General features: G+C 49.5%; 1 protein-coding gene across 1 annotated transcript in view; it reads left to right on the forward strand.

The window, feature by feature from the left end:
- CHIC1 (cysteine rich hydrophobic domain 1) overlaps positions 1-14438 on the forward strand; it is a 21175-nt gene extending 6737 nt beyond the window's left edge. The window contains exons 2-6 of the mRNA XM_075260366.1: positions 6279-6333; positions 9973-10128; positions 10981-11037; positions 11123-11182; positions 12134-14438. Coding sequence (XP_075116467.1) covers positions 6279-6333; positions 9973-10128; positions 10981-11037; positions 11123-11182; positions 12134-12184 — 379 coding nt within the window. The 3' untranslated portion in view covers positions 12185-14438. The remainder of the gene's footprint in view (positions 1-6278; positions 6334-9972; positions 10129-10980; positions 11038-11122; positions 11183-12133) is intronic.
- The last annotated feature ends 272 nt before the right edge of the window (positions 14439-14710 follow it).

Below are 14710 nucleotides of genomic sequence, written 5' to 3' on the forward strand. Positions count from 1 at the left end.
TCCCCCCATAACTGAGCCCTGACCTGGTATACAGGGACCCCCCCCCCATAACTGAAGCCGCCGACCTGTATACAGGACCCCCCATAACTGAGCCCTGACCTGTATACAGACCCCCCCCCCATAACTGAGCCCTGACCTGTATACAGGACCCCCCCCCATAACTGAGCCTGACCTGTATACAGGACCCCCCCCCCCCATAACTGAGCCCTGACCTGTATACAGGACCCCCCCCCCCATAACTGAGCCCTGACCTGTATACAGGACCCCCCCCATAACCTGAGCCCTGACCTGTATACAGGACCCCCCCCCCCATAACTGAGCCCTGACCTGTATACAGGACCCCCCCCCATAACCTGAGCCCTGACCTGTATACAGGACCCCCCCCCATAACTGAGCCCTGACCTGTATACAGGACCCCCACCCCCATAACTGAGCCCTGACCTGTATACAGGACACCCCCCCATAACTGAGCCCTGACCTGTATACAGGACACCCCCCCCCCATAACTGAGCCCTGACCTGTATACAAGGACACCCCCCATATCTGTACCCTGACCTGTATACAAGACACCCCCCATAACTGAGCCCTGACCTGTATACAGGACCCCCCCCCATAACTGAGCCCTGACCTGTATACAGGACCCCCCCCCATAACTGAGCCCTGACCTGTATACAGGACCCCCCCCATAACTGAGCCCTGACCTGTATACAGGACCCCCCCCCCCATAACTGAGCCCTGACCTGTATACAGGACACCCCCCCCATAACTGAGCCCTGACCTGTATACAGGACACCCCCCCCCCATAACTGAGCCCTGACCTGTATACAGGACACCCCCCCCCCCCATAACTGAGCCCTGACCTGTATACAGGACCCCCCCCCATAACTGAGCCCTGACCTGTATACAGGACACCCCCCCATAACTGAGCCCTGACCTGTATACAGGACACCCCCCCGTAACTGAGCCCTGACCTGTATACAAGACACCCCCCATAACTGAGCCCTGACCTGTATACAGGACACCCCCCCATATCTGTACCCTGACCTGTATACAAGACACCCCCATAACTGAGCCCTGACCTGTATACAGGACACCCCCATAACTGAGCCCTGACCTGTATACAGGACACCCCCCCATAACTGAGCCCTGACCTGTATACAGGACCCCCCCATAACTGAGCCCCGACCTGTATACAGGACCCCCCCCCCATAACTGAGCCCTGACCTGTATACAGGACCCCCCCCCATAACTGAGCCCTGACCTGTATACAGGACCCCCCCCCCATAACTGAGCCCTGACCTGTATACAGGACCCCCCCCCCATAACTGAGCCCTGACCTGTATACAGGACCCCCCCCCATAACTGAGCCCTGACCTGTATACAGGACACCCCCCCCCATAACTGAGCCCTGACCTGTATACAGGACCCCCCCATATCTGTACCCTGACCTGTATACAAGACACCCCCATGACTGAGCCCTGACCTGTATACAGGACACCCCCCCATGACTGAGCCCTGACCTGTATACAGGACACCCCCCCATGACTGAACCCTAACCTGTATACAGGACACCCCCCCATGACTGAACCCTGACCTGTATACAGGACACCCCCCCATAACTGAGCCCTGACCTGTATACAGGACCCCCCCCATATCTGTACCCTGACCTGTATACAAGACACCCCCATGACTGAGCCCTGACCTGTATACAGGACACCCCCCCATGACTGAGCACCTGACCTGTATACAAGACACCCCCATAACTGAGCCCTGACCTGTATACAGGACCCCCCCCCCCCCCATAACTGAGCCCTGACCTGTATACAGGACACCCCCCATGACTGAGCCCTGACCTGTATACAGGACACCCCCCATAACTGAGCCCTGACCTGTATACAGGACACCCCCCCATAACTGAGCCCTGACCTGTATACAGGACACCCCCCCATAACTGAGCCCTGACCTGTATACAAGACACCCCATGACTGAGCCCTGACCTGTATACAAGACACCCCCCCATAACTGAGCCCTGACCTGTATACAGGACACCCCCCCCCATAACTGAGCCCTGACCTGTATACAGGACCCCCCCTCCCCTTACCTGTACCCCATGTGACCTGTATATAAGACACACTCCTGTATACTTCTTCTGCTCTTTCTGTAGATGGTTCTGTGCATTTTCTTTTTATAAATCATGGATGTATACACTGTCTGTCCTTGTCCGGAGGTGATATGGTGAGGTTTTTCGCTATAGTGTTGTAGGTGTTACCTTACATAGGGACCGTATACGTTTATCAGGGGGTGCATGTGACGTAGGGACAGCTGTGAGGATATTAGGTAGAATTCTGTTCCTTACAAACCTTATTCCAATGGCTATTTATATCCTGACCCGTATAGTTGGGGCCGGCCCATACATTTCTGCTGTAAGATCATGTCTATCTCCGTGAACAATCCCTTATTGTATTTTCGGTCTCTCCATTGCTGAGATATTCGCTTTTCCCTGCTATTGGCGAGGGCGTCACGTTCTGCTTATCAGTGCTGAGTAAATGAGCTCCCCTTACACCTGATCATTGAGCCTAATCCGTCGGCCTGTTACTTATTCTTGTAGATTTATTTTCTGCAGGGCTCATTTTTCAACGGGTTTCAAGAAACCTGTTCACATGCATTGGGGTCGGCGCGTCGTCAGGTTCTTTTTTTGTTGCGTTTATTTTTAGTGCACATGTATCCCCTGTAGGATAGAGGACCCTGCCCACAAGAGTAGGGATCCACACTGTAACTGGTGTCAAATCCACCATGTGTGGGGGGGGGGGGGGCAACACGGTGGCTCGGTGGTTAGCATTGCAGCCTTGCAGCGCTGGAGTCCTGGGTTCAAATCGGCAAGGAGTTTGTATGTTCTCCCCGTGTTTGCATGGATTTCCTCCCATTCTACAAAGACATACTGATAGGAAAAAAAAAAAAGTACATTGTGCTCCCCACCATGTGACCATACCCTAAAATAGAGCACTTGTATTAATATGGCCCCCCGACACATTCTCCATCTTGGCTTGTTTTGCCACTATTATTATTATTACCGTATTTATTTTTTTCCCACTTGATCATGAGGATTAGGCGATGGGATCACTGGCTTTTAGTCTAGCCACAAATATGTATTGCCCATCCACGGGGTAGGAGATAAAAGCTAAATTTGGGACCCCCACCAATCTCTAGATCCGGGTTCCTCTCCAACATAGAGCGATATTATTTGATGATCCCTTCATTTTATGGATGTGATGGAAATGGCCCAGTGCTGCGCTTCATTCCGACTCCTCCTTGACTTGATCCTGCTTTAGGCCAGGACCCCACGGGCTGAAAACGCCGCCACGGCGTTATACAGTACTTGCAAAGTGCATAGAATTCATGCGAATCCCACGACCACTTTGCAGAAAAAATTGCAGCGCGGACATGCTGCAATTTCCAAAACCATTGCAGTTTTGGAAATCGCAGCATGTCCATTATATCTACGGAAATGCCGGCGGTTTTCCCATAGATATAATGGTAACAGAAAGTCCGTGGAGGAAAACACTGTGAACTTTCAGTTCAAAGCGCTGCAGGAAGAACCGCGATGCATTCACACCGCATTCACTACCATTGAAATGAATTTTTTTGGCGATCACACGTCGGAATAGCCTTTAGAAAGGCTATTTGTCTCTTACCTTTAGGCATGGTCCCCGCCGTGCCGTTCCTTAGAAATACCGTTTTTTACTGTTATGCAAATGAGTTCTCTCGCAGCGACCCGTATCTTCGGCTGGATCCTCCCCGTCGTCGTCTTTTTTGCGTCACCTCCAACACCTGCGCAGTTGGCTCTGCCAGTGAGACACCAGCAGAGCTAAGTGGGAGGCCGCTCCTGTATTGAACTACAAGAGCAAGAGCGGCCTCCCAAAAATGGCCGCCGGTCAGCATGTGCACTTGTTATGCTGGTGTCTCACTGGCAGAGCCAACTGCGCAGGTGTCAGAGGTGACGCAGAAGGAAGACGACGAAGGGGAGGATCCAGCTGAAGATAGAGGTGTCACTGGAGTGTATTTTCGAGCTGCAGTGGGGACGCCCCCATCGCATTTTCAGTGTTGGGGCTCGCCCATTGCCGCGAGAGAACTCATTTGCATACCGGTAAAAAACGGTATTTCTAAGGAACGGCGCGGCGGAGACCATGTCTAAAGGTAAGAGACGAATAGACTTTCTAAAGGCTACTCTGATGTCTTATCCACAAAAAAAAAAGAGGTTTCAATGGTAGAATCCCTTTAACCCTTACCTTCTCTGTGGTTCTCTTTGGGCTCAGTCTTTAGTTTGGGGTCCTTGTCCTGCACCTGAATCGCTCCACGTCCTCCTTCCTCTCCCGCTCTTACTGACACTGGTCAATATAATAGTAAAGCCAGTCCCATAGTACACGGGAACATGAGGTTCACCCCAAAAAGAACCATGAAGGAACTAAGTGTATAAACAATGCCCGGAGGACCCCTTTAAGGTGATCGTACACCTTCACCAGATGTTGGACAGCTATTCCTCCCATCCCCCACCCTCATTCACACATGCTTTATGTTCACAATAGGACGAGGGAATCATTTGCTTTACGGCCGCAGCTTATTTCCCATGGAGGGAATGGACTATCAGGCAGGTGCTAACTGGGGATGTCAATGAAAGTTCCTCCCTTCAAGTCATTGGACTATTTGCGGCGAGCATATCTTTATGTAAATTGTAATGTGGCGTCAGAGGTTCGGCGTTCTTCTGTTCCTCGACCTTTCACAAAATGACTAGTGGAGAATCCCTGGGCAGGAAACCCTGCAGCCAGAACTTCGACCCCCTCAGCTATCCGGTGGTTTCTGTAGGAAATAACCTGATTGAAGTTACACAGACATCTGGCGGCCGATTATATCAGGTCACAGCAAAGGACCGGGGAGTAAGATGGTGAATTGTGCCCACTCTGGGACATATAGCCTGTACGTTTCATGTAGCCGAAAACCACCAGATATCATCCACATTCCCTATAGTGTCTGTAGCCCATTTTCTCACGTACTTGGAATGGTCGTAGATTCTCGGGGCAGGTCGGTTTTTGCTGCAATTTGTTTGTTTTTTTCAGTGTGTGAATGAAATTGAATAGTCTTAAAGGGATCCTATCATTGGATTCCCTTTTTATCCCTAACACATAGGAATAGCTTTAAGGAAGTCTATTCATCTCCTATTTTTAGATGTCTTCTCCGCGCCGCCGTTTGGTAGAAATCCCGGTTTTCGTCTGAAAGCAAATGAGTTCTCTCGCAGCAGTGGAAGTGTCCCCAATGCTGCAAGAGAACTCTCCCACACCGCTTCCATCTTCTTCAGGAACGTCGTCTTCCACCCTGGGTTTCAATCTTCTAGGCCTCGGGTAGAGTTGACTGCACATGCCCGGGCTACAAGAAAATGGCCGCTTACACCAGCTTACTGTGGCCATTTTCTTGTGGCCCGGGCATGTGCGGTCGGCTCTGCCCGAGGCCTAGAAGATTGAAACCCAGGACGTGTGAAGAGGCCGTTCCTGAAGAAGATGGAGGCGGCGCTGGAGAGTTCTCTTGCAGCATTGTGGATGCCCCCTGTGCTGTTAGAACACTTAGTACCACCCCCAGTGCTGCGAGAGAACTCATTTGCATACCGAAGAAAACTGGGATTTCTACCGAACGGTGGCGCGGAAAAGACATCTAAAGGTAGGAAAAGAATACACTTTCTTAAGGCTATGCCTACGTGTTAGGGAGAAAAAAAAGGGAATCCAATGATAAGATCCCTTTAAACCTTCAGTCTTTAGTGAGAACAATCATTCCGAGCCTGAACCTGTCTATAAGGAGCCTTGTATTAGTCTCTGGCGGCATTCTGGCGTTCTCTGGGCACAGCGCCGCTCTCCTGGGTTATTGTCAGCCTGGCACCACATGGATAAAGGTCTTAGACAAGAGAATATAAGAATCTCCAGATACCAGGGCTTCCATATCTTAGCGCCTGGACAGGGGGAACCTTGAGAAAGGGATCCCCTGGAGGGTGAACACCAGCAATGCCAAAGCCTGGGGGTAGGGAGCCACCTAAGAGGTCCGGATCTTCGGAGAGCTTGGTTCTTGGAGATGTCAGTGGGTAATGTAGATGCAGCAGAAACGCACGTCATGTTATACTAAGGTGCACATGGTAGTGAATTCCTCTATAAAATGTTATTCATGTCAATGTGTCTGATGTGGATGAATATCCTGGATGGGATTTAACTGCTCAAAACTTGTCTTTCTTCTTCCTGTAGATTTGGGTTAAGCAACAAGTTTGATGCAGAATTCCCCTCTGTCTTAACTGGAAAGGTAAGAAGATTTGTACGAGTGGCGATGTCATTGTGTACACGTTACAGTTGTCTAGATGCCCAATAGTATATCGATATATAGATGCCCCACGTTATATCCCACTAGTACGGTGTTTAGCAACTCCGCAGCTTCACACCTGCGCCCGGTTTCCGCTTTGCAGGCCGAGAAACTAGACGGAGAAAGGAGACGGAAACCCGGCGGTCACTTCTCAAACCCGTTCATTTGACTGGGTTTGTAAAGTGTCCGGACTTTGTGTCTCGTTAAAAAAAACAAAACGGTTTCGCCGCAGAAACCAGAAGACGCTCACGGTCAGACACTGACTGCCAGGTTTCTGTCTCCTGTCGGCAGAAGATGGAAACCCACAAAGCGAGACCGGGCGCAGGTGTGAACCCGCCCTGACATTTATTTGCTATCGTGCGAGGGCGGTTTTACAAATAGGGTGAGATTTACTAAGCAAAATGGGTAAAATTCATCATTCCCAGTATACCAAAGAGCTGGTGTAGGATGATATTGGGGTGCACATGTGGCGCAGGCTCCGCCCTTGTGCACTTCACTCGCCATGTTATGTGAATGTCCAAACTCTGCAGCATCTTCAGAAGTCTCTTGTTCCCTGGGTTTATTAAATCTTGTAGATCGGACATAGGTTTTCCCCAGTGTGTCCAAATTCTGGCATAATCTCGCGTGCTTTGCGCCACATTTATCAAGTGTTTTAGATACGGTTTTTGCCATGACCTTAGTTGTTCTAAATATGCCCCTTAAAGGGATCCTATCATTCAGACATGATTTTTTCTAAGTACCACGTTGGAATAGCCTTATGAAAGGCTATTCATCTCCTACCTTTCGTCGTCTTCTCCGCGCCACCATTCGCCTACAATCCTGGTTCTTGTCGGTATGCTAATGAGCTCTCTCACAGCATTGGGGGCGGGCCCCAGCGCTCAGACAGCACTGGAGGCGTCCCAAATGCTGCGAGAGAGCTCTCTCCAGCGCCGCCTCTTCTTCAGCAGCATCATCTTCCTCCTATTCTTCCAGCGGTGGGTTGTAACTTCTCGGGCCTTGGGCGGAGCAGTCCGCGCATGCCCACAGGCCACAAGAAAATGGCCGCTTCCAATACTGTGCAAGTGGCAGACTTCTCCGTCCAAGGCCTTAGAAGTTACAAGCCACCGCCGGAAGAATAGGAGGAAGATGACGCTGCTGAAGAAGAGGAGGCGGCGCTGGAGAGAGCTCTCGCAGCATTGGGGATGCTCCCAAAGCTGTCTGAGCGCTGGAGCCCGCCCCCAATGCTGCGAGAGAACTCATTAGCATACAGACAAGAACCGGGATTGTAGGCGAATGGCGGCGCAGAGAAGACGACGAAAGGTAGGAGACGAATAGCCTTTCTTAAGGCTATTCCGACGTGGTACTTAGAAAAAAAATCATGTCTGAGTGACAGGATCCCTTTAATGCTTTTAGGAAACTTAGTAAAATGCCTTTTATTCCAGCACGCATTTTTCAGATATGCAATTGAGTCTCATAGGCTTCCGTATTCCAATATGTACAACTGTGCGACCCCATTGTAAGTTAGTTCTGGTGGTCAGTGTTAGTTTGTCGATACAGCGGGTCCGTATATCGGGGAATACATTCTCAATAGAAAGGAAAAATCCGCAGAACTCTTTCCTAAATTGTTTGGGGGCCTCGGCATTCTTGAGGTGGTAACAAACCGAGTGCCTGGGCCTGAGGGGAAGACACGGCTGTTTCCTGTTGTAAGACCTTCAACAATAAGACATTGTCCTGAGAGATAAGCTTACAGTTCAGGAGCCATAAAAGGTTCCCCTGGTGTTGTCAGGGCAGATGCAGGTGATTGATGGGGGCTCTAGTAGCCACTCTGGGCTTTTCGGAGGCCAGACTGAGCCTGCTGCGTTCTGCTTAGTTTTTCTGTTTGCTGCCCTGGTTGTTTCCTGTCATAAAATATTATGGCCCCCTTTCAACAAGGTTTAAAAAAAATGCCTGAAGGAAATAATACCTCCTTCTGTTTTCCTTGTAGACAAGTAGTGAAGCCCCTTATCTATCTTCTACTTGTAATGGATGGAAAAAAAACAAGACCCGGCAAGCAAACGCCCCCCCACTGCCCTTGTAACAGACCCCACTGTGTTATTTGCAGTCACTTTGCTGTCTGAGGGTAAATTTGCTCAAGACAAAAAAACAAAAAAACAGGACAGGAACGCATGCCTATTACCCTACACAAGCCGTGCAGCCTAAAAACAGGGCAATGGGCAGTAAAACGCATCGAAACGGTGTATTACACAGACAAAAACGTCTCCTGTATCACTTAAGTCTCCTCTAAGGCTGAGATCAATTTGTAATTTGCTATTTCTCACACCTCTGTGACCAAATCTGTTTCTTTGAGCAACTGGAAAGGGATATAAGCTTGACGGGCCTTAAAGGGGTTGCCCAGGCTTAAGCTATTTATGGCCTATCCTGAGGATAAGTCATAAATGCCTGAATGGTGGGGGGGCCAAGAGGCAGCCCCTGGTCCGATCAGATGCACCCTGGTGTACACTGTACAGGGCTCCGGGCACAGGCGCTGCAGCCAAACCTGCACGGACGGCTATTACTGCTGAGCTGCAGTGACTGTGCGCCTTGGAACATTTGCGCAGTCTAGGGGCCGGCTCCATCAGTGTCCTCTATCCTGCGGATTGCGTCAGATGGGAACATTTTCTTGATCAGCCCTCAGTAGCCTGTATGTTGTCGCTGGTAAGTCCTGTCCTGGTACTAGATTACAAATGGCATATGCCAAAGATGGAAGTGTGCAAAACTTGTAGAACCTGCAAAAGAGAATAACGTTATAGAAGTTATACCAAGACGACTTAAAGGGGTTGTCCGGGATAAAATGAAAATGTAACCCTAAAATAAAAGTAAATAAATTTACTTGTATAATTATCTAGATCCCCAGGACGGTCATGTGACCAGCTCAGGCACATTTTCTGGTGACGTTACGTTTCCCCCTTTCCGTGCGTTCCGGCTCTATTGCACAAACGCCGATATGAATAGGAGAAGGATCGTTCCTCCTGCGCATGTGTAATAGAGCCGAAATGTCGGCAGTGCCCCCAGCTCTTGTGCAGGCTCTGAGGCCTTGTTGTTATTTTACAGACTTAGGGCGGGTTCACACCTGCGCCCGGTCTCCACTTTAGACAATCCTGCAGGTTTCCATCTTCTGCCCCGAGAAACTGGACAGGGGACGGAAACCCGGCGGTCAAACCCATTCACTTGAATAAGTTTGCAAAGTGACCGCCCGTGAGCGTCTTCTGCCTCTCTGTGGCGAAACCGGTTTTAAAAGGCAGAAGACGCTCACAGGCGGTCACTTTGCAAACCTATTCAAGTGAATGGGTTTGAAAACTGACCGCCGGGTTTCCGTCCCCTGTCCAGTTTCTCGGGGCAGGTTGGCTAAAGCGGACACGGGTGCAGGTGTGAACCCGTCCTAAGTGCTGTGCACACCTCAGCAGCTGTACCTGGTATGAATGAATGGGACTGAGCTATGTGCAGCACCAAGCATAGCCGCTATACAATATACCGTATAGACTCGAGTATAAGTATATTTTGTAGTCTATATAGCTTGTCACGTTCACACTTCTATGGTAATCGGATGGTTCTTTGTCACTGCAGGTTGCACCCGAAGAGTTTAAAATCAGTATTGGGCGTGTGAATACGTGCCTGCGGAAGAATCTCCCTCTCAATGTGAAGTGGCTGCTATGTGGCTGTATCTGCTGCTGTTGTACATTAGGCCTAAGCTTGTGGCCTGTCATTTGCCTAAACAAAAGGGTAAGTCATTGTGCACACTGCGTATCCTCACAATTGTTCCACTCCATTCAGTAGAATTAGGGGGCGTCGAGGTCCCAAATCAGCATGGATTGTGCCCAGATTCTGCCTCGCATTGTTTTCAATGGGGGACAGAGATTGCAGCAAGACGCTGAAGGATAAGCATGGTGCTCGATCTTGTCACCTAGTCCTGCTCAGGACTCCTTGTGTCATTTGTCTGGGCCCGATCGGCCACAGAAAGCCTCGCTGGTAGGCCAAGGGAGAAGACCCCACATGTTGCAGAATCGCAGCGTTTTGTACCATTGCATAAGCCCAGTGGAGAAACACTTTGCCTATTAGAGTCTCAGCAAAGGGAATCCGACTTTATTCCATGTCATCCTCACCTGGTCGGGGGCATAAACGGTGTTATTTTTGGAACATGCTAATATTACCAGCAAAAATACAGTGTTTTCCATTTAGACTTGTGTGTGAGGAGGCAAAAGAGCTGAAAAGCTGTGACATACAAGTGTTTCTGGGGTGGCTGTTTCCTCTGGGGTGGCTGTTTCCGCTGGGGTGGCTGTTTCCGCTGGGGTGGCTGTTTCCGCTGGGGTGGCTGTTTCCGCTGGGGTGGCTGTTTCCGCTGGGGCGGCGGTTTCCGCTGGGGCGGCTGTTTCCGCTGGGGCGGCGGTTTCCGCTGGGGCGGCGGTTTCCGCTGGGGCGGCGGTTTCCGCTGGGGCGGCTGTTTCCGCTGGGGCGGCTGTTTCCGCTGGGGCGGCTGTTTCCGCTGGGGCGGCTGTTTCCGCTGGGGTGCATACAGACATTGTGGCCACAGCCTAAAGCTTTTTAGCTATTCAGTTTGTCATTGTGTCTCACCAGACGAGAAGATCTATTCACAAGCTGTTGGACTGGGAGAATAACCGCTTATATCACAAGGTAGGTGATGGATATACAACGTCTTAGGATGTGAGACACATGAAGGGTCTGGTACTAATACGGGGCCTTTCTTTTTCATTCTTAGCTCGGCTTGCACTGGAAGCTAAGCAGAAGGAAATGTGAATCCAATAATATGATGGAATATGTAAGTGGACATGAATGATCGTCTTCTGATGTATGAAAGGAGTTGTAGGGGCATCACGTGCATGGAGGAGGGTCCCTGGCACCCTGATTATTTGCTTTGCACAGGGGGATTCTCCTTGCTGCTGCTTTGGCTCGCTACAACGTGAAGGAGTAATCCCTCTGCTGCAGATGTATAGAGGAGTAGTGCCGTGTCATGTGAACGAGAGGTCAAGTGTGAGCAGGGAAGGCTGAGGAAAGAGAAAGCAATAACTGGAGAGCCAAGGAACCCCAGCTATGCAATATAAATGTCCAAAAAGTGCTTTTATTGGATGGTAATGACTAGAGATGAGCGAGTACTATTCGAAACGGCAGTACGCTCCCATAGGAATGAATGGACGCAGCCGGGGCCGGCGTTCTGCCGCTTAACCCCCTGCGCGCCGGCCGCTCCCATTCATTCCTATGGGAGCGTGCTATTTGAAACTACCGTTTAGAATAATACTCACCTCTATTGATGACCTCTGCTTAGTCCTCAGCACCAGGCTGACATCAGGAGCTGCGTGAGCATGAGGCAGACAGCGCCATGTACTCTGGAGTGGCCGTACCGGGTTATTGCAGCTTATCTTCCATCCAACTGTTGTAACCAGGAACCGCCACTGCACAGGGTATAGGGAGTATACAGGGTATACAGGGGTTTGCTTTCGTAGTCGTACAGTGATGGGTGGACGTGTCATCTCCACCAATCTCGTATTAACTTATCCTAAAGCCGGTCAGATCCTGCTTCACAAAGCACAAACTATATAATACATTTAGGCACGGCGGACCTGTCTCCTGATCATTCAGCTCATCCCCTATGGCGAGCGTCCTGGTGCTGATCCACCCCTGGCCTAGGCTCTGCGCCATTACACTCATTATACCGCCTCTATCCCTCGGCAGACATCTTTATTGACCGTCACTCTCTCCCTTTCTTTTCCAGGTCATATTAATAGAATTCGTACCAAAGTATCCGATCTTTCGGCCAGACTGAAGCGATCCCGCTCCTGCTCCATTTCATGTTTTTGTTACCTGTCATTCCTACCCTTAGTGCCTTTTTTTAGATGGTTTTGGAGAGGAAAGGTATACTGTACATCCGTCGTGTTTTACAAACACAGGGGGGGGGGTGTCTTTTGTATCGCTGTATGGTAACCTCATAGAGTGGTATTTTTATTATGTGTAGAGAAGAACAAAATTTGCACACTTATTTTTTTATGTTAAGGGAACGCTTTCTGTGTTGCACTTCATTTTAACCCCGTGCAATGTGTCAAGGCGCTCGTGTGACTGTAGCGGGGGGGTCGCGTATCTGTATGTGTTTACATCTGATGTCTATCTGTCTATACACCTCCCTGTATATAGGTGACGTTAGGGGTGTACATTAGCGCTGCTTTATACCTAGCTTGTTGCCTTACCGTTCCTACATTCGGGTTGACGCGTTGCGACCCGGCTCGTGGTTACAATTCGTTGCCCGTACGGAACGGCTGCACCAATTTTTTTTGTATCGGTGCAGAGATGAACCCTCTTATTCTATAGCTGGTCGACTTGACTAAAAATGGAGTCCTAAATTTTAATCCGTTCTAAAAGGGGGGGGGGGGGTAGACTGTGTGCGTTTTGGGACGGATGTATCTATAATAGCTTCTCATTTCTTATATTCTTAGTGTATAGACTGCAAGCCGCAACAGATTATTTAACCAAAAACCTGTAAATATTCGCCTTTTCCAGAACTGCAAGTATTATCCTTATGTTTACAGAATGTAATATCGCTGTTACAATGTTGCCAATGATTCTCTATCAGTTCTACGCGTACACGCAAGCTCGGCTCGATGGTAGGAAGCGGTTTCTGTCTTGCTTTGTGCTGCTGGTCTCTCCTTCGGGGAGACTGATATTCCCTTTTTGATAAAGCCATATTGAATGGTCGTAGGAGGTTAGGAAGGAGCGACAGATTTCTTCTATTCCCTTTCAATGTCTTCAGAACCTTCCCTGGACATGGAGGCTATAGGAAGTGCTGGCAATACTGGGAGACCTCGGGGTCCTACAAAATATTTCAATGTAGAAGGGTTTTATAGGATTGTGTCAGTATCCGATCTGAGAGGGCCTGATGCCATACAGGTTCACTATCCATACATGCACCGTATACGTGTCACAGTCAGACCTGGCCTATGTACATGTCCTATAATGACAATACTAGGAGTGACCTACAAGGATAGATCCTGCACGAATGAACAGCTGGGGGGTCTGTAGGGCGGTACAAGATGGCAAAATGAGTAGTTTCTTTCTTTTTTCCCCAGGTGCATGGGTATAGGTTAAATAATATCCAAATCACGTGTAGGCAAAGGTGTGAATGGAGGTAAAAGTTTTACGACATTTTGGTTTAGTCGGTGTTAAGGGGACGGCTGCCCCTCTGCACAGAGACATATTAACGTGCAGCCGATATTGTATTGTCTATATACATTTTGTGCTATTTTTGATTATTTGCAGGGTTACCTTGTGTAGAATTTATTTTCAAGGGGAAGTCTCTCCGGTCCAAACCAACAATAATGTCATGTCGGGGCTTTGATAGGAGCAGAGACCTCCTTATGGCCACAAACCAATGAAGCAAAGCAGGGACAATCCTCTTATGGATCAGTAAATCAGTCTGCGGGTGCACTGGAGGCGGGGCTTGCTTTAGCGTTGACCTTTTTTTAGGCTTCGCCTCTTGTGCACTTGCAGGGCCTAGATGATTGTCTTCTCGTTGCTTCATCAGTTTGTGGCCGCGATGCCGTCGTTCTGTTAAAGGCGCGCTGCTGTTATTGGTTTGGACCTGGAAGACGCCAAACACTAGGAAGGAAACAGAAAAGGATTTAATGTTTTTTATCCTTCGTTCCTTATAGAATTGTATATATGGGAGTCAGGAAGAAAAATCATCGTTGTGTCTGGAACGATTGCACTTACTAATGTGATTTTATACCTCGATAGTCCATTGATCTCTCGCCGTCGGTCCCATCGCCTCCTAGTCTGGTCTCGACATTTGTGGGCGCACGGCCAGTGCTGGGGTGACGCGGGCCCATAGACCGGCTAATTTCGGTAGCCGGTGCCGGTTTGGTCCTGTGTCTGTACATCGGCAGGAGACACTAAACTGAGAATTTACATTAAAGGGATCCTATCGTTCACACAGTATTTTTTTCTTGGTACCACGTCGGAATAGCCTTAAGAAAGTCTATTCGTCTCCTACCTTTCCTTTTCTTCTCCGCGCCGCCGTTCGCCTACAATCCCGATTTTTCTCTGTATGTAAATGAGCTCTCTCGCAGCACTGGGGGCGGGCCCAGCACTCAAACAGCACTGGGGGCGGTCCCAATGCTGCCAGAGAACTCTCTCCAGTGCCGCCTCCATCTTCATCTGCAACAAGGTCTTCACTGTGTCTTCTTCCGGTGGCATCTTCTTACTTCTAGGCCTTGGGCAAGCCAACTGTGCATGGTCGCCGTCCACGAGAAAATGGTCACTTACAATACTGTACAAGTGGCCATTTTTCTTGTGGCCTGTG

The sequence above is a fragment of the Leptodactylus fuscus genome, chromosome 11 (assembly GCF_031893055.1).
Source record: "Leptodactylus fuscus isolate aLepFus1 chromosome 11, aLepFus1.hap2, whole genome shotgun sequence".
Classification (NCBI taxonomy): Eukaryota; Metazoa; Chordata; class Amphibia; order Anura; family Leptodactylidae; genus Leptodactylus; species Leptodactylus fuscus.